A 20,706-nucleotide genomic window follows, 5' to 3' on the forward strand; every position below is an offset into this window, starting at 1 on the left:
TGTTGGGGAACCAGCATACTCTGGATGCCTGTGGGGCATCGAGAACAAAGGCGAGTGCACAGGCTCCTGGCAGCACCAGAAAACGTGTAACATCCCAGAGAGAAGTTGACACAGCTTACCACAACTAGAAAACACACTCAGCTCCTGATTTTTTTACAGGTTGAGTATTCCTCATCTGAAATGCTTAGGACCAGAAGATTTTGGATTTCTTTGAATATTGAAATATTAGCATTATACTTACCATTTGAGCATCCCAAATCTAAAAATCTGAAATCCAGAATGCTCCAATGAGCATTTCCTTTAAGTGTCATGTCAGTGCTCAAAAAGCTTAGGATTTTATAGCATTTTGGATTTCAGAATTTCAGATTTGGGATGCTCAACCTATATTTATACCACAAGATACTAGAAAAAGAACAGCTAGGCCAGGCACAGTGGCTCACACCTGTAATCCCACCACTTTGGGAGGCCGAGGCAGGCGGATCACGAGGTCAGGAGATTGAGACCATCCTGACTAATATGGTGAAACTCCGTCTCTACTACAAATGCAAAAAATTAGCCAGGCGTGGCGGCGGGCACCTGTAGTCCCAGCTACTTGGGAGGCTGAGGTGGGAGAATGGCGTGAACCCGGGAGGCGGAGCTTACAGTGAGCTGATATTGCACCACTGCACTCCAGCCTGGGCAACTGAGCGAGTCTCCGTCTCAAAAAAAAAAAAAAAAAGAAAAAGAACAGCTAAACCCAAAGTTGGCAGAAGGAAGAAAATCATAAAGATTAGAGCAGAAATAAAAGAAACAGGGAATAGAAAAAAAAAAAAATCAACAAAACTGCAAATTGGCTCATTGAAAAAGTGAATAAAATTGACAACCCTTTAACTATAAAAAAAAAGACTGAAAAAACAAAAATCAGAAGTGAAAGGAGACACTACAACTGTAACAGAAATAGAAAAGAGCCTAAGAGACTGTTATGAAAAACTATATATCAACAAATTGAATAAACTAGAAGAAATGGATAACTTCCTAGAAACAGTCTTCAAAATCATAAAGAAATAAAACTACGAACAGACCTATAAGTAGTAATGATACTGAATCAGTAATCAAAAATGTCTAAGCAACAGGAAGCCCAGGACCAAAGGGCTTCACTGGAAAATTCTATCAAACATTTAAAGAACTGAACCAATCTTTCCCAAACTCTTTAAAAAATTGAAAAGGACAGAAAATTTCCATACTCACTCTATGAAGCCAGCATTACCATACCAAAATCACAGAAAGGTATTAAAAGAAAACTACAGGATAATACCTCTGATTAATGACAAAAAAAAAAAATACCCTCAATAAAATACTAGCAAACTGAATTCAACAACACATTAAATGGACTTGACATCATGATCAAGTAAGACTTACTCCTAGAATGCAAGGATGGTTCAACATACAGAAATTCAGTATAATACATCCTATTAACAGAATGAAGGACAAAAACCACAATAATCTCAATTGACACATAAAAGGCATTTAACAAGCTTGAATACCCTTTCATGATAAAAACAAACAAAAAAAGACTGAAGGAAACGACTGCAATATAATAAAGGCCATATAAGAAAACTCATAGCCAACATCATACACAATAATGAGAAACTGAACATCAATGTGCAAAAATCACAAGCATTCCTATACACAAATAGACAAAGAACCAAATCACGAGTGAACTCCCATTCACAACTGCTACAAAGAGAATACAATACCTAGAAATACAACTTACAAGAGATGTGAAGGACCTCTTCAAAGAGAACTACAAACCACTACTCAAGGAAATAAGAGAGGACACAAACAAATGGAAAACATTCCATGCTCATGGATAGGAAGAATCAATATCATGAAAATGGCCATACTGTCCAAAGTATTTTATAGTCAGTGCTATCCCCATCAAGCTACCATTGACTTTCTTCACAGAATTGGAAAAAAACTACTTTAAATTTCATATGGAACCCAAAAAGAGTCCACATAGACAAAATAAGCCTAAGCAAAAAGAGCAAAGCTGGAGGCATCACGCTACCTGACTTCAAACTATACTACAAGGCTACAGCAACCAAAACAGCATGGTACTGGTACCAAAACAGATATACAGAACAACGGAACAGAACAGAGGCCTCAGAAATAATGCCACACATCTACAACTATATGATCTTTGACAAATCTGGCAAAAACAAGCAATAAAAAAGGATTCCCTATTTAATAAATGGTGTTGGGAAAACTGATTAGCCATATGCAGAAAGCTGAAACTGGATCCCTTCCTTACACCTCATACAAAAATTAACAAGATTGATTAAAGACTTAAACGTAAGACCTAAAACCATAAAAATCCTAGAGGAAAACCTAGGCAATACCATTCAGGACATAGGCATGGGCATGAATAAACACCAAAGCATGAATAAAACACCAAACTTCATGAATAAAACACCAAAGCAATGGCAACAAAAGCCAAAATTGACAAATGGGATCTAATTAAATTAAAGAGCTTCTGGACAACAAAAGAAACTATCATCAGAGTGAACAGGCAACCTACACAATGGGAAAAAATTTTTGCAATCTATACATCTGATAATATCCAGAATCTACAAGGAACTTAAACAAATTTACAAGAAAAAAACAACCCCATCGAAAAGTGGGAGAAGGATATGAACAGACACTTCTCAAAAGAAGACATTTATGGCCGGGCGCGGTGGCTCAAGCCTGTAATCCCAGCACTTTGGGAGGCCGAGATGGGCGGATCACAAGGTCAGGAGATCGAGACCATCCTGACTAACACGGTGAAACCCCGTCTCTACTAAAAAATACAAAAAACTAGCCGGGCGAGGTGGCGGGCACCTGTAGTCCTAGCTACTCAGGAGGCTGAGGCAGGAGAATGGCGTAAACCTGGGAGGCGGAGCTTGCAGTGAGCTGAGATCCGGCCACTGCACTCCAGCCTGGGCGACAGAGCGAGACTCCATCTCAAAAAAAAAAAAAAAAAAAAAAGAAGACATTTATGCAGCCAACAAACACGAAAAAAAGCTCATCATCAATGTTCATTAGAGAAATGCGAATCAAAACCACAGTGAGATACCATCTCATGACAGTTAGAACGGTGATCATTAAAAAGTCAGGAAACAGGCCAGGCACGGTGCCTCATGCCTATAATCCCAGCACTTTGGGAGGCCGAGGTGGGCGGATCATGAAGTCAGGAGATCGAGACCATCCTGGTTAACATGGTGAAACCCTGTCTCTACTAAAAATACAAGAATTTAGCCGGGAGTAGTGGAGGGTGCCTGTATTTCCAGCTACTCAGGAGTCTGAGGCAGGAGAATGGCATGAACCCGGGAGGTGGAGGCTACAGTGAGCTGAGATCGTGCCACTGCACTCCAGCCTGGGTGACAGAGCGAGACTCCGTGTTAAAAAATAAAAATAAAAAATAAAATAAAAATAAAAAGACACAAACAAATGGAAAGACATCTTGTGATCACAGATTGGAAGGCTTAATATTGTTAAAATGTGCATACTACCGTAAGCAATCTACAGATTCAATGTAATCTCTATCAAAATCTCAATGGCATTTTTTTATAAAAATAGAAAAATACGGCTGGACACGGTAGCTGACGCCTGTAATCCTAGCACTTTGGGAGGCCGAGGTGGGCAGATCACGAGGTCAGGAGATTGAGACCATCCTGGCTAACATGGTGAAACCCTGTCTCTACTAAATATACAAAAAAAAAAAATTAGCCGGGTAAGGTGGCGGACACCTGTAGTCCCAGCTACTCGGGAGGCTGAGGCAGGAGAATGGTGTGAACCCGGGAGGCGGAGCTTGCAGTGAGCTGAGATCACGCCACTGTACTCCAGCCTGGGCAACAGAGCCAGACTCTATCTTTAAAAAAAAAAAAAAAAGGCAAGAAAAATACACTAAAATGCATATATAACCTCAAAGGACCCAGAACAGTCAAAACAATCTTGAGAAAAAAAAAGAAAATGGAGGTCTCACACTTCTTTTAAAATATATTATAAGGTTACAGTTATCAAAACAGCATGATAATGCATAAAAAACAGACATATAGATTAATGGAACAGAAAAGAGAACCCAGTAGTATTCCCTCAGGTATATGATTACATGATCTTCAACAATGGTGTGAAAGCTACACAATAGGGCAAAAAGAACAGTCTCTTCAACAAACAGTGCTGGAAAAATTGGAAATCCACATGCAAATGAATGAAATTAGACCCTTACCATATACTATATGCTAAAATTTACTCAAAATAGATTAAAGACCTAAACATAAAACTTGAAACTATAAAACTCATAGAAGAAAACAGAGAGAAAACAGTTTATGACATTGGATTTAGCAAAGATTTCTTAAATATGATACCAAAGGCAGAGGCAGAAAAAAAGCAAAAATTGACAAATGGAACTACATCAAACTTAAAAACTTCACAGCAAAGGAAATAATTAACAAAGTAAAAAGGCAATCTATATAATGAGAGAAAATATTTGCAATCCATATACATGGTTAACAGCTGAAATCCAGAATATGTAAGATCTTCTACAACTCAATAACCAAAAAAAATAAAAATAAAAAACCCAAACAAAAAAATTTAAAGATGGGCAAAGGACTTAAACAGACATTTCTCCAAAGCAGATCTACAAATGGCCTGTAAGAACATGAAAAGATACTCAATATCACTAATCACTGGAGAAATGCAAATAAAAACCACAGTGAAATATAACCTCACACCCTTTAGGATGGCTACTACCAAAAAAACAGGAAATGAATGTTGGCGAGGATGCAGAAAAATTGGAAGCTTTATCTGCTGTTAGTTGGAATATAAAATGGTACCGCTCAGCCAGGTGTGAAGGCTCATGCCTATATTCCCAGCACTTTGGGAGGCCAAGGCAGGCAGAACACCTGAGGTCAGGAGTTCAAGACCAGCCTGGCCAACATGGTGAAACCCTGTCTCTACTAAAAATTAGCCGGGCATGGTGGTGCACGCCTGTAGTCCCAGCTACTCGGGAGGCTGAGGCAGGAGAATCCCTTGAACCTGGGAGGCGGAAGTTGTGGTGAGCCAAGATCACACCACTGCACTCCAGCCTGGGCAACGGAGCGAGACTCCGTCTCAAAAAAACACAAAAATAAAAAAATTAGCAGGGTGTGTTGGCGGGTGCCTGTAATTCCAGCTACTCAGGAGGCTGAGGCAGGAGAATCACTTGATCCTGGGAGGCTGAGATTGCAGTGAGCCAAGACTGCACTACTGCACTCCAGTCTGGGAGACATAGCAAGACTTGCCTCAAAAAAATTAATTAAATAAATAAAATGGTACAGCTGTTATGGAAAACACTATAGAAGCTTCTCAAAAAATTAAAAATAGAATTACCATATGATCCAGTAATCTCATTCTAAGTATATACCCAAAAGAAAACAGGATCTCAAAAAAATACTTGAACATCCACGTTCACTGTAGCATTACTGACAATAGCCAATAGATGAAAGCAATCTTAATGTCCATCAAAAGATGAATGGATAAAGAAAATGCAGTATATATATAAAATGGAATAGTACTCAGCCATTAAATAAGGAAACCTTGTCATACACTATATCCTGAATAAACCTTGAGGACATTATGCTGAGATAAACCAGTCACAAAAAGACAACTACTTCAGGTATCTAAAATACTCAAACTTTTACAAACACAAAACAGAATGGTGATTACCAGGGGCTGGAGGGAAGGCAGACAGGGAAAAGGGAATTGTTCAATGAATAGTTTTAATTTTGCAAAACAAAAAAGTTCTGGAAAAATTAAAGAAAAAAAAAGATTTGGAGATCTCTTCTGGAGATGTTGCACAAAACGTGTTTTACTCTGTTCCTTTTACCAAAAGAGAAATTAACATTCTCCTTCCTTCCTCTCTCTCTCTCTCTTTTCCCTCCCCTTCCCTTCCCCTCCCCTCCCCTCCCCTTCCCTTTCTTTCCTTTCCTTCTTAGTATGCACTATTATACTGCATACTCAAAATGGGTAAGGTAAATTTTTTGTTATATTTTTGACAATCAAAAAAAAAAAACTCTGAACATCAAAAGCTTGGGGAGCTTTGGGTTGGCAATATTCTGCATACTGTCACACATTAAGATGCTAGCAAGACAAAACATTCCTGAGAATAGTGGAAACTTCATGTTTGGGAACTCACTGCAATCTCAGCCTCCCAGGATCAAGTGATTCTCCTGCCTCAGCCTCCTGAGTACCTGGAATTACAGGCACCCGCCAACACACCCTGCTAATTTTTTTATTTTTGTGTTTTTCTGAGACGGAGTCTCGCTCTGTTGCCCAGGCTGGAGTGCAGTGGTGTCTTTTCATTTGGCTGGTTATGATTTGTATAACCTTTGGCTATACTAAAACTGTAATCCTAAGTTTAACATTTTCCTGAGCTCTGTGAGTTGTTCTAGGGAATTAACCCTCAAATTTGTAGCTAGCTAGTCAGAAATGAGGGTAAGCGGGAGACCACTAAAATTGAGGCTGGTGTCTAAAGTAAGGGCAATCACGCGCAGGACTATGCCCTTAACCTCTGAAGTTTGGCTAAACTCTGAGCACTCGGTATTAGAACTCCTTTCAATATAAAAAAAAAAATTAAATAAAAGAATTCACTGAGCCTTCTGAGGCTAAAGAAGACAACATTAGCAAGTCTAAGTAAAGAGAAATGTTTGAAATTACGGTCTAATTTTCAGTCCCTCTATAAATTTCAAATGAAAGGGTATTCTTCGTTTTCTCGCTAGCAAGGCAGTTCATAATTATAAGCTTTTACAAAGATCTAAAGAGCAGGAAAAAATTCTGATTGAAGAAGAGTCAGTTCAGTATTAGTCATGCCACTGAAATAGAATATAGACAAATTAAGTCTATAGATAACCATAAAATATAATTTTATTCAACAGGAGAGGTACAGACCAACAAAATATAATTTTATTCAACAGGACAGGTACAGACCAGAGTCTCGCTCTGCCGGTCAGGCTGGAGTGCAGTGGCTATCGGTTCACTGCAAGCTCCGCCTACCGGGTTCACGTCATTCTCCTGCCTCCGCCTCCCAAGTAGCTGGGTCTACAGGCGCCCGCCGCCACGCCCAGCTAATTTTTTGTATTTTTAGTAGAGACAGGGTTTCACCCTGTTAGCCAGGATGGTCTCAATCTCCTGACCTTGTGATCCGCCCGCCTTGGCCTCCCAAAGTGCTGGGAATACAGGCGGGTGCCACCGCGCCCGGCCTCTTTTCCTCATTTTAGTTTTACTTTCTCTTTTTATATCAACTGGTAAAAGAAATGAAAAGCCATAGAGAAGGCAACACTAGTTGAGGAGAAAAGTTAATATTACATTCTCACTAAGTAAAAATCAAGTCTTCAACAATTGGTTATAAGTTAGAAAAAAAACTAAAAAAAAAAAACAAACAAAAGGAAATAATAATACACAGAAGAAAGTGGAGTCTCTTTTTGTCTTAATTCTACAACCAGTTAGAAAGGAGCCAACTTGCATGGGTAAACAGGTTAAACAATGTAGTTCCACATTTGGTCATCACTGCAGAATAAATAGCTAGTTCACGTTCAAACGACTTGGCTTCACTTTTAAATCTTGGTAATAAACTTTCAAAACAATTTCATTTCAAGCAAGTAGCTAAAATTTCAAATATGTTAATAATGCTAATTCCCACTTGCTTAACCTAAATTATTTTCTTGTTGGTATTTTTAAATTTTGCCTTAAAATAAGCTTAAATGTAAAAGGCTTAAATGACAAAGCAGCCATATGTAAAGATCTGTAGCCGGGCGTCGTGGCAGGCGCCTGTAATCCCAGCTACTCGGGAGGCTGAGGCAGGGGAATCACTTGAACCTGGGAGGCGGAGGTTGCAGTGAGCCAAGATGGCGCCACTGCACTCCAGCCTGGGGCACAGAGCAAAAAAAATAAAAATAAAAATAAAAAATAAAGATGTGTATTTAAAAAAAAAAACATACAAAATAAAACTAGAATTCTTAAGCACATTTTATAACTATTTCAGGTAAAGTCAAAAATTGACACAGGAAAATGTCCCACTCATGTGCAGCAGACTGCAGTTGTTTTACCAGAAAAATAAAGTAGTAAATGTGATTTATTAAATAGACTTGACTCAGCCCAAAGTACCCAAAAGGCACTAGGCAAATGTTAAGAAATCTAACTTAACAAAGGTATCACACAGAGAGTAGGTACTTTAATTGATTTTCTGGCATGCCAACCCCATGGAAGATACCCCCTGGAATCAGGATGTGAAAGGTACTAAAGACCAATAGAACATATGACACATCTCCTAAAAACAAGTCAGTCATAAAAGTAATTGTTTTCTGTTTTTAGTTTTGCTTTGCTTATTTTTTTTTTTTTCTTCAACTTTTAAGTTCAGGGGTACATGTGCAGGATGTGTAGGTTTGTTACAAGGTAAACATGTGCCATGGTGGTTTGCTGTACAGATCATCCCATCACCCAGGTATTAAGCCCAACATCCACTAGCTATTCTTTCTGATGCTCTCCCTCCCCCCACCCCCATCCCAACAGGCCCCAGTGTGTGTTGATCCCCACCTTGTGTCCATGTGTTCTCATCATTCAGTTTCCACTTATAAGTGAAAACACACGGTGTTTGGTTTTTTGCTCCTGCATTAGTTTGCTGAGGATAATGACTTCCAACTCCATCCATATCCCTGCAAAGGACATAATCTCATTCCTGTTTTACGGCTGCAGAGTAATTCCGTGGTGTATATGTACCATATTTTCTGTATCCAATCTATCATTGATGGATGTTTAGGTTGACTCCATGTCTTTGCTATTGTGAATAGTGCTGCAGTGAACATACTGATGCATGTATCTTTGTAATAGAATGATATATATTCTTTTGGGCATATACCCAGTAGTGGGATTGCTGGATCAAACAGTATTTCTGCCTCTAGGTCTTTGAGGAATTGCCACACTGTCGTCCACAATGGTTGAACTAATTTACACTCCCGTCAACACTGTAAAGACAGACATTCCTTTTTCTGCAAAACCTCACCAGCATCTGTTGTTTTTTGACTTTTTAATAACAGCCACCTGAGTGGCATGAGATGGTGTCTCATTGTGGTTTTGATTTGCTTTTCTCTAATGATCAGTGATAAGCTTTTTAATCATATGTATGTTGGCCATATGTGGCCATTTTTTTTTTAAACAGAGTCTTGCTCTGTCACCCAGAACAATCTCAGCTCACTGCAACCTCCACCTCCCAGGTTCAAGCCATTCTCCTGCCTCAGCCTCCCGAGTAGCTGGGATTACAGGCACCCACTACCATGCCCAACTGATTTTTTTATTTTTAGTAGAGACAGGGTTTCACCATGTTGGCCATGCTGGTCTCGAACTCCTGACCTCAGGTAATTCATCCATCTCCGCCTCCCAAAGTACTGGGATTACAGGCATGAGCCACCACACCCAGCCTGTGTCTTTTTCTCAGAAGTATCTGTTCATGTGCTTTGCCCCCTTTTTATTGGGGCTGCTTTTTTCCTGAAAATTTAAGTTTCTTATAAACTTTGGATATTAAACCTTTGTCGGAAGGATAGATTGCAAAAATTTACTCCCATTCTGCAGGCTGTCTGTTCACTATGATGACAGAATCCTTTGCCGTGCAGAAGCTCTTTAGCTTAATTAGATCTCATTTGTCAATTATTGCTTTTGTTGCAATTGCTTTTGGCATTTTTATCATGAAATCTTTGCCCGTGCCTATGTCCTGAATGGTATTACCTAGATATCCATCTAGAGTTTTTACAGTTGAGTTTTACATTTAAGTCTTTAATCCATCTTGAGTTAACTTTTGTATTTGGTGTAAAGAAGGGGTTCAGTTTCAATTTTCTGCATGGCTAGCCTGTTCTTCCAGCACTATTTATTAAATAGGAAGTCCTTTCCCCAATTTAACAAAAGCAATTTCTAATGATTAGTTAATTCCCATGCATGGGACATTAACTCAATCACAAGTGCTCCTTGTAGTTTAAATAGCTGACTAATTTTTGTTGTTCAACAGAGATCTGTCCACAGGGATTCCCCAAAAAATGGCTATACCCCAAAAAGTAACACCAACCAACTCTACATTGGTCTAATGTGATAATATCAAAGAATGTTATAATGTCTTCGGTCAGTTTTACTAGTACTATAGATTTTTAACCTGAATTATTATAACCATGTATTATTATTAACCATGTATTAAAATAAAAACATTTTATCCTCAACAAGACTAAATAGTTGTCAGAAATTCAAGTTCTTAAGATGAACTCAAATTTGATCCTTTTCCCAAATGCCTTAACATATCTTTAAGGATACATATTCATTATGCTACCTTTACTACAATAAAGATGAATTACTATGGATAGAGAACTCCTATCTCAATTCATCCAGGTATTTATACCTTGTTTCTGGCTACTATAACAAAAAGTAAAAACATAACTAACAAAATGACAGATGCTGATATATAATGTCAACGAAAAGAAAAATAAAATGTAGTGAAAATAAGTCAATGTGTAAAAATGTGATTTATGTAAATTTTGGGTAATATATGAGGTTACTATCATGGGATTTTTAAAATAACTTACAAACTAAATTCTACCACATAGAATATCACTTGAGAATAAAACAATGCTTCTTAATTTTATATTCTGAGTGGATTTTTACTACCATCTAGTGTTATTATCTTAAGATTTTATATACCTTATAAAAATTAAAAGTTGCAAAAGACGTATCACTCAAACATTAATAGAAGATTTAATTGCAAGTAAGAAAAATCACAATATAGAAAGCTGTTATTTTTTAAAAAGCTATTCTACATAAGAAAATTATTTTCATGACCCTTAAAATTTTTATTACTCTAAATTCTACACAATTAATGTTCTACATCAAATCCTTACTGGAGCTTTCAAATATATACTCAGTTGCTTCAAAAAAACAAGCTAGTTCTGGCTGGGCACAGTGGCTCACTCCTGTAATCCCAGCACTTTGGGAGGCCGAGGCAGGCGGATCACAAGGTCAGGAGATCGAGACCATCCTGGCTAACACGGTGAAACCCCGTCTCTACTAAAAATACAAAAAATTAGCCGGGTGTGGTGGTAGGCACTTGGAGTCCCAGCTACTCGAGAGGCTGAGGCAGGAGAATGGCATGAACCCAGGAGGTAGAGCTTGCAGTAAGCCGAGATGGCACCACTGCAAGCCAGCCTGGGTGAGAGTGCGAGACTCCCTCTCAAAAAAAAAAAGCTAGTTAACACACAGATTCAGCTTGTAAAACCTAACTAATACCCTCAAAAAACAGATAATTCTAGTATAAAATGATTATCAATGCTCTCTCCAAACACCAGGTCTATAAAGGGATTTTCTCTTCACCAGAAGCTTCAACATTTTAGGTTCCAATAAAGAGGAGAGCTGTGCTAATGTAATACTCCTTAAAATCATATTGTTTGCTACTTAATGTCATCCCTCAAATTACCAAATATTGAATCATATAGTGAAACAAATCCCCCAAACTATTAAAAAAAAAAAAAAAAAAAAAAAAAGTTGAGAAAACAGAAGATGATGCAATGGATACACACTCTTCTAGTGGGTTCAGCAACTTTCTCTTTCATTAGAATATTTTACTATGCTAGATATTTTTTTCTCAATCTGGAGATGATCCAGAGATGATTTAAGCTGCTGTTAGTGAATTAACAATTTGAGAATCCCATGAAGTTTATTACAACAGAATTTTTCCTATGATTTTAAAATCATGATATTATACATCAAATTTTATGGCATAACAAAGCTGTTTTTTAAATGACATATCATGCTCACGACATACAGATTTCAGTTTGTACTTTTAAAATCTTTCCCACATAAATAAAAACAATAATCAACTTTTGAAATTGAATGTCATAAATTTATCATCTATGTATCATGTCTGCAATTACTCACTTGAAATGACCTTTCCATTGTTATTGCAAAGTAGTATTCTCTCCTGGGATATTTCCGCTCACAGACCAATACTTGATTGCATATTCTGCCCTTTTCTCCTGTTTGCTTGGTAAACAATTTTTTCCCAATCATTTGTGAAGAAACAGCTTTTGCTTCTTCTGGACTAAAAGAAGAAAAATAACTCAAATTTTTCTTTCCTCCAGTTGAGAAAAAGCAAATCCACATAATAGCCAAAATTTTATCTAATATTTAAATTTCAGTATTTTTATCAATTCAATAAGCAATCTTTAATCAATGTTTAACAAGGATGATTTATCCTTAAAAAATATGACTTACGAGAAAACTATCTTCACTCCTCCTTTGAGGCCACTTTCAAACGTTCCTTTTCCTCTACCACCAGCTAAGACCTGCGCCTTTATCACAACATCTTTTGAACCTAGAAGAAAAACACTCTTATTAAATGTGAAGCATGGAGCAGCATGCCATAGTATTTTGTTATTTAACATACATATTGACAGGTGGTATTAAATCAAGTCTAATTTATTCACAATGTCCAAAAATGAGGCATTCTGTTTATGTAGATTTTCTTTTTTTTTTGAGACGGAGTCTCGCTCTATCGCCCAGGCTGGAGTGCAGTGGTGGGATCTCGGCTCACTGCAAGTTCCGCCTCCCAGGTTCATGCCATTCTCCTGCCTCAGCCTCCCAAGTAGCTGGGACTACAGGCGCCCGCCACCACACCCAGCTAATTTTTTGTACTTTTAGTAGAGACGGGGTTTCACTGTGTTACCCAGGATGGTCTCGATCTCCTGACCCTGTGATCTGCCCGTCTCGGCCTCCGAAAGTGCTGGGATTATAGGTGTGAGCCACCGCGCCCGGCCTATGTAGACTGTCTAGATTAGAACACTAAAATAATCACTGTCTAAAAGATCCACGATTTTCAAAATTAGTCACTTCCATTAAACCATTTCTTAAAGTAAACCGAAAATAATTTAACCATTCCTTGACACTTTGGAAAATGTCATCTAGAACTTTGGAAAGTATTAAAAGTATAAAATTGAATTTCATGTCTTCCTAACACTTCCCTCCCTCTCTAATCACATGTAAACTTGCTGTCCTGAGAATATTTGAGTTGCATATGCTATAGCAGAAATATGTCATGACTTGGGGGATATTACCACAGTACTGACACTGATTTATACTGTCCCACTAAGCGAAAGTTCTATTAAAATACATTATTGAGCAGTACTGCATGAGTAGTACTATCAGGAGTTATTAAAGTATCTGTATCAAAAGATTTCAGAATGCTATGCTTGCAAAGCTTATGCATATTTTTAAATAAATGGACTGAATTTTTCTTCTTCAACAGGTAGACTGATTACTATTTATCCCTTTTCCTCTCCTTTCTAATTTGCTGTGGAAAACCAGCAAACTAGCTGTTTAGCCTAGATAGTACTCATCATTCATGATCAAGAGTAAATGGGCCAGGAGCAGTGGCTCACTCCTATAATTCCAGCACTCTGACAGGCTGAAGCAGGCGGATCACATGAGGCCAGGAGTTCAAGATCAGACCAGCCAACATGGCGAAATCTCGTCTCTATTAAAAATACAAAAATTAGCCGGGCATGGTGGTGCACGTCTGTAATCCCAGCTACCTGGGAGGCTGAGGCACAAGAATCGCTTGAACCCGGGAAGCAGAGGTTGCAATGGGCCAGGATTGCGCCACTGCACTCCCTCCTGGAGGACAGAGCAAGACTGTCTCAAAAGAGTAAACGCTCTGGGTGATGGGTATCCTAAATGCCCTGACTTGATCATTACACACTCTATGCATGTAACAAAATATCACATGTACCCCGAAAATATTATGTATCAGTTAAAAAATAAGAGTAATACCTCTTACAAAGGCATCCTCTGTCTACCAGACAGGCAGAATTTCAGAGCCTCCTCATTTTGCCTCTCATAGCATTTTGCCCATACTGGCAGTGTGGTACCAACGATACATTATGGCAAAAAAATTAACCTTTGAGATCAGGGCCAAAGGTCTCATTGTATTCACTTTATCCCAAGCACAAGGCAGTCTCTGGGATATAACAACTATTCCATAGACATGGATTTGAACAGACTGAAGTAGGGTCCTCTACAACTAGGATGTCACTCCACGACGCACTTATCAAGCAGAATGAACCAACCAAATAAATGAGGTAGGAAATGGAGTTTGAAACCAAACAAAAATAACCTAAAGTTTACACATTAACAATTATTTTAAAAGACCCTTTAGAAAATTACTGATGTAAGCCTTCATCAGAAATGCATGCTATTTAAACCAGATCATGACCCTGTGCATAGTCAGTCAAGAGAGTGTTTAAAAAACTTGTCTTTCTCAAACCCCACTTCCATTCAGCCAGGAAATCATACTGGTTTTATCTTCAAATTAATCCAGAATCTTCACCATTCCTCATCACCTGCAATTTAGACTCTGATCCCAACTACCACTATCTCTTACCTATATGACCTTTGTCCCCTACAGAATATTCTCAAGGCAGCAGCCAAAGCAGGCACACCATTCCTTTACTTAAAACCTTGCACTGAATGCCAATCTCACTCAGAGTATATATACGAGAAAGTCCTTACAATGGCCTAGAAGACCCTATAATACCCTCTACACCCTATAATACTCTCTACCCTTTTTATCTCTTAGGCCCTCCCTGTTGCTCACTCAGTTCCAACTGCGCTATAGTTCCTCACTATTCCTGGGCATGTTCCTGCCTTCAGGACTTGGCTCTAATGCACCCTCTGCCTAGAATACTCTTCACTAGGTGTCCATTTGGGAAAGAAAAGCCCCCCATCTTTCAAGTTTCTCTTTAAATCTCATGTTGCCCATGAAGCTTACCCTACTAACCTGCCCACCTGTGACCAATCCCCCTTACCTACTCCACTTTTTTCCGCCACAGAATTCATCACCTTCGTACATAAGTAATTTTCTTACATATATCATTTGTTGTTTTGCTTCCCCACTGGAAAAGAGGACCAGGAGGGCAGAATCTTTATTTTATTCATAATGTTAATAAGCGTCTGGGAGAGTTCCTAGCACATAATATTTTGCTGAATGTTGAAAAAAAGGAACATTTAAAAATATTAACAGAATTCTTATAAATCTGGATTTTTCACTGCTCTTACGAAAACTCAGAACTGGAAAAACTGGGTGTACAGTACTACAATTAGAGCTGATTAGAAAAAGTACCTTGTTTAGATAAGACAGACTCTTTTCAATGAGCCTGTCTCTACCATTCACAAGGTATCACAACTAATATTAGGTAATGAATAGAAACAACTTAGAAATTTCCTTGAAACAAACAATTACGTTCTTATGGAGAATACTACAGGTAGTCTCTGAACTGTGGCAAATTAGAGTTTATATCCAAACGGAAAGGAGCAGCCACTATTTATTCCACCTGTTTCTGTTTACCTGTCAAGTCCTGGTTTTCCAGCACTTTAAGTATTTGTTTATATCCAAAGAAATACTTGTTTATATCCAAAGAAGATAACTACAATGCAAACAATGCAAATGTAATGTAAAAAACATAGTTAACACTGTACTTTACTGAGCTAAATTCAATCATTCCTATTCATTAAACTGGGAACTTAACACACTAACTTAACACACTGACCTATTAAGTAAGAGTAATGAAGCTCTATTTTTTCAAAAACATTTTGCAAGACAGAATGTTCTTCTCTTCCCCACAAAGTGTCAATTTCCTTTCTTTAGGAATATAAAGTCTTTAAGGGCAAAAGATGATTCTTCAAAAGTTCCTTTAAAAAAAGAAAAAAAGCCCTTCACAACGAAAGCAAAAAAAAAAAAAAAAAATTCATAAAATACAGTCTCATCAACTATCAAGAAGGGAAGAAGGATAAGAGAAGTCTGAGGACAACTGGTTGAAACAAACATTTTATTCAATTCCATTAATTCACTCAACAGGTTCATCTATATACCAGACACTGTGCTACTGCTGTAGATACAACAGTGAGTGAGACCTCTCCTGCCCTCATACAGCCTGCAGTCTTACTACATTTGGCACTTTGTTCTAGTCAGACAAGATATTTTTTGGATCCCAAGACTGTCTCTCTAAAACACAATCACTATCCCACCTACCGTTAGTCACTCACAAACATTTTAAGCATTCCTTGTATACAGGCATCTAACTAATAAATATTTAGAAGAAGAAAAAAAGAAGGTAAAGTCCTATTATATGCCATCAGAAATCTCCCTCCAGACTGACATTCATTAATCAGCATCCTTTACATGTATCTATTCAACCAGATAGGGATTCCATCTTAAATATACTAGAAGCCAAACTATCTTTCTATAGTCAATAGGGAAATTCTAAAAATTCTGCCAAATCTGTGTGCCCAGGCGCAGTGGCTCATACCTGTAGTCCCAGCACTTTGGGAAGCCAAGAGTGGGTGGGCTGCTTGAGCCTAGGAGTTTGAAACCAGCCTGGGCAATATGGTGAAACCCCATCTCAAGAAAAAATACAACACTTAGCCAGGCATGGTAGAGCACACCTATAGTCCCAGCTACTCAGCAGGCTGAGACCGGAGAAGTCGCTTGAGCCCAGGAGGTCAAAGCTGCAATGAGCCATGATCGCACCACCACACTCCAGCCTGGGTGACAGAACAAGACACCATCTCAGAAACAAAACAACAACAGAAATTCTGCCAAATCCTTACTAAAATCATATTTTCTTGAATTATGAACTGTTAGAAAGAGATAATTTGCTCTCAAAACTGACCCCAAATTATATCTACTACATTTATCTGTGCTAACAACCATCCCTTTGATAATCTGTTCCAGAAAGTTCATGATCTTCAAGCTCACCAACCTTCATTTTGGGGACGCATATAGTCTTTTAAAATATTAGAATTAGATTTCTTTCTAACCATTCCTCCATTCCTAACCTCAATTATTCACAACAGGTGAATACCTCCAGGACAATGTCTCTCAACTTTTTTCACATCATCACACAAACAGAAAATGATGGACATGGTAGGAAATACTGGGTAGAGAGGCTCAGTGGCCCCAAACCCCATGCTAACTCAACTTCTCCTGCCACCACAGGACTGGGGAGAGACAATACTTTGGCACACCTGTAAAGCATTTATACTCTATTATATCACTTGTTGAGCAAAGCGCTGAGTTAAGAGTTTTTATGAAATAAGAATTAGCATTTTGTGAATTTCGCAGAAACTTAAACAGCAAAAATCACCCTGAAGTATTGGGAATCAGTACTGGGAATTGCTAGCTAGATGAACAAAACCAGGTGTACTTCTAAGGTCCCTCATTCTACACCTTGTGCAACTAGATCCCATAACCGTTATCTTTTGTTATCAATGACTCACTAAAAACACAAAATTGTCCTCCATGTTTTCGTCAAAGTTTCTAAATTTATCTTTTACAAAGTAGCATTTCTGCTCCTCTAGATTTAAATTTTCTTGTTAATTATTAGTCTCACTCCCACACTATAATCATCATTTGCAATATTCTTTGACAAAAAACACTTTCTAAATGAACAAGGTATCTGTTCCAACGGGCTCAAAATCAGAGCTGCCTACCTGCTTCTTACTACTTGTGAGTTCTAGTCCCAGAGAACTTGCCAGAAATACTCATAGTTACAGTTTATCCTGCACATATTATTTCTTTCTTCTGTACCTAGGAATCATTAAAAGTTTTTATAAGGCATAATCAAAACAGATTGGCATCTGAATAAATACTATTCATTTTATGAAAAAGTTTCTATGCAAATTATTTTTTCTGACAAAACAATGGAATTTGACTAAATGAGAAAATATATGGAAAACTAGTTAAAGAAACCAATTATAACAATCAAAAAATAGATAGGCACAGTGGCATGTGCCTGTAGTTCCAGCTACTTAGAGGCCTAGGTGGGAGGATCACTTGAGCCCAGGAGTTTGAGACTACCCTGGGCAATATAGTGACCCTATCTCTTAAAAAAGTGGTTTTTTTGGAATTTTGAAATCTGGAAACAAGGGGAAAACCGTTTTTACTGACGTAATTATATATAAATCAGGTTCTATTAACATTATGCAGAAGTTCCAACTATAGGTCACCATTAATTAACAAAAATTTCACCACAATTAGTATGAACTTATACAAAGCTTTTGCTTAATAAAAAGTTGGCTTGTAATCTGATTTAAAATAATTTTTTCTGATTAACAACAATAATAACTAGCAAACTATAAATGAAAAATCATGCTTCCAAGTCAAGGAAATCACGGTCATCTCATTCAAAAACACAGCTTATTTGACAGTTTTCTTAACTTGTATATATCTTTAATTTTGAAACAAAAATCCAGTCTAGAGACAAATAAGTACTACCCAAGATGAATACTTTTAAAATTTCAAACACTTTGAAAATGTTCCTTATCTTTCTTTAAAAACATAAAAGCAAAGTATTCAACAAATCATATTAAAGTCATATTAATTAAATGTACATAGAAGAGAGATGACTCATGCTAATCTACATAAAATTGGTGGGATTTAAAATACTGCTAAAAAGAAAATGCAGTGCATGGCTAGTACATCAGCTCATGTTTTCATGCTAAATCTTTAAAAATGTAAGCTTATTTTCTGAAATCAAAATTTTTTTAAGAAACTGAAATTAACAAAAGCTATCAAGGCTTCTGTTATCAATAAAGGAATCTGCTAATAAACATGGGCAACTATTAAATTCATTTAATATTTATTAATTTAGTATTTATTGATTACCTAAGTGTAAGGCATTCTTCTAAGATTTTGGGATGTATCACTGAACAAATAAGAAAAAGAAACTCGGGCTGGGCATGGTGGCTCACACCTGTAATCCCAGCACTTTGGGAGGCCGAGGTGGGCGGATCACGAGGTCAGGAGTTTGAGACCAGCCTGGGCAACATAGTGAAACCCTATCTCTACTAAAAATACAAAACAATTAGCCGGGTATGGTGGTGGGTGCCTGTAATACCAGGTACTTGGGAGGCTGAGGCAGGAAAATCCCTTGAACCTGGGAAACGGAGGTTGCAGTGAGCCAGGATTGCACTATTGCACTCCAACCTGGGTGATAAGAATGAAACTCCGTCTCAAAAAAAACGAAAGAAAAGAAAAAGAAACTCCGTTCTCATGGAGTTTACATTCTAGCACTCTACTTTTTGTTCCCCTTTGGTTCCATATTTTTCATGACAAAAAATGGAAGGGGAAGCACTGGACCTCTCCTTATAGGCACATTAACAGCTAAGATTTTCCTTCACCATTTCCCCAAAGAATCATCACAACTGCCATCCTTTAAGCTCCAGAGTAGTTAGAGTAGTAGCAGTAGAATTCCCTTCCCCATAATTATATTCCAACTAAAAACAGGACTTCAGCTTCCTAATGCCAATGTAAGGGACTCCCACGTCACTGGCACTATGGGAGTGCATAATAATAACAATAATAATTTTAGAATTTCAATAATCATAAAGTTCTACCTTCTATTTTAAGCAAAGAAAATGTACTTAAAAAAAAAAAAGTTAAAAGTTGTTATCAAACCAAAACTAAACTTGAAATCTTCTCGGAGCTCTCATGTCAAGGTGGCAAAAGTTTTTCTTAATTTAGTACCTAATTTTTTGGCAATTGCATAAGCTTCATCTGGTGACTTTGCCACACATCCTTTGGGAATGGAGACACCAGCTTCTTGTAATAATTCCATACTCATGTATTCATGTAGTGAGAGATTCCTTTGCTGTTGCTGCTGTACTTGGAGTCCATGGTTATTAAACAATCCAGAACTTCCCAGAACCTAGAAAGATTGGGGACATATTTATATATGACAGTGATTTGGCAGTCAGTCTTGTTAACTACTTGGTTCTTCATAACTATAACAAAACTGTTTTATCAAAGTACAATATTCAGAGTACCTGAATTACAACATAAAACTAAAAGCTAGCCTATCAACTAAGTATCACTGTTACCACTGTTGTTTTAATTATTTCCTTATCATCTCTCTTCTTTATTTTAGATTTCAGCTTTACTACCGTATCTCCAATGGTCTACAGGGCAGTCCTACCTCAATGCCATATTCAGCAGATCTAAAACCAATCTCATCTTTTCCACCAAACCAAAACTCCTTCCCAATTTTCTTCTCTCTACCATTCCTCCAGCACCTAACAAGTCACCTGACACTAGATATGTAAAAATAAAATAATTTGGTACCATTACTCTTTCATACACTCGATACTCAAAACCATGGCTTCATCTGTAGTGGATATTGCAGTATGCTGCCCATATCCCCCCAGCACTCCCCATTCAGGACCAAGGCATTCATAGCCCCAGCTGCCGCTGCTGGGAGTGCTGGTTGCTGATAGCTCTCAGCCAAGTCCTCTCACTGGAGACTACTTGCCCAAAGTCACACCTCCTTCCCACTGGCAGCCTGTACCCTATGACTGGTCAATGGAATCACGCATTTAAGTGTTATCCACACATTTCCATAATCTCAATACAGAATGAGGTATACTGAAACATGGTTCATATGAAACACACAATGTCATAAGAATTAAATTTAAAGAGATCCAATAAACAATCTGTTTCTTAAAGTAGGTTCATGAGCTTTTGCCTCAAAATGAACTGGGTTGTTTGTAAACTGCTGATTCCTGAGATCCATTCTCAGCTGCAAAATTAGAATCTCTGGACTGGGCCCAAGGAAATCTGCATTCATAACAAGT

At 37.8% G+C, this 20,706-nt stretch overlaps 1 protein-coding gene across 2 annotated transcripts in view; it reads right to left on the reverse strand.

Moving 5' to 3' along the window:
• SUCLA2 (succinate-CoA ligase ADP-forming beta subunit) overlaps positions 1-20,706 on the reverse strand; it is a 65,932-nt gene that overhangs the window by 40,739 nt on the left and 4,487 nt on the right. The window contains exons 2-4 of one of the 2 annotated variants that reach the window (XM_003913856.4): positions 19,604-19,784; positions 12,298-12,397; positions 11,962-12,124 (exon numbers count right to left, since the gene is read on the reverse strand). In XM_003913856.4, the coding sequence (XP_003913905.1) occupies positions 11,962-12,124; positions 12,298-12,397; positions 19,604-19,784 (444 nt within the window). The remainder of the gene's footprint in view (positions 1-11,961; positions 12,125-12,297; positions 12,398-19,603; positions 19,785-20,706) is intronic. The other variant, XM_009191916.3, reaches the window with a different exon arrangement.

Source organism: Papio anubis, chromosome 15, assembly GCF_008728515.1.
Source record: "Papio anubis isolate 15944 chromosome 15, Panubis1.0, whole genome shotgun sequence".
In the NCBI taxonomy this organism is placed as follows: Eukaryota; Metazoa; Chordata; class Mammalia; order Primates; family Cercopithecidae; genus Papio; species Papio anubis.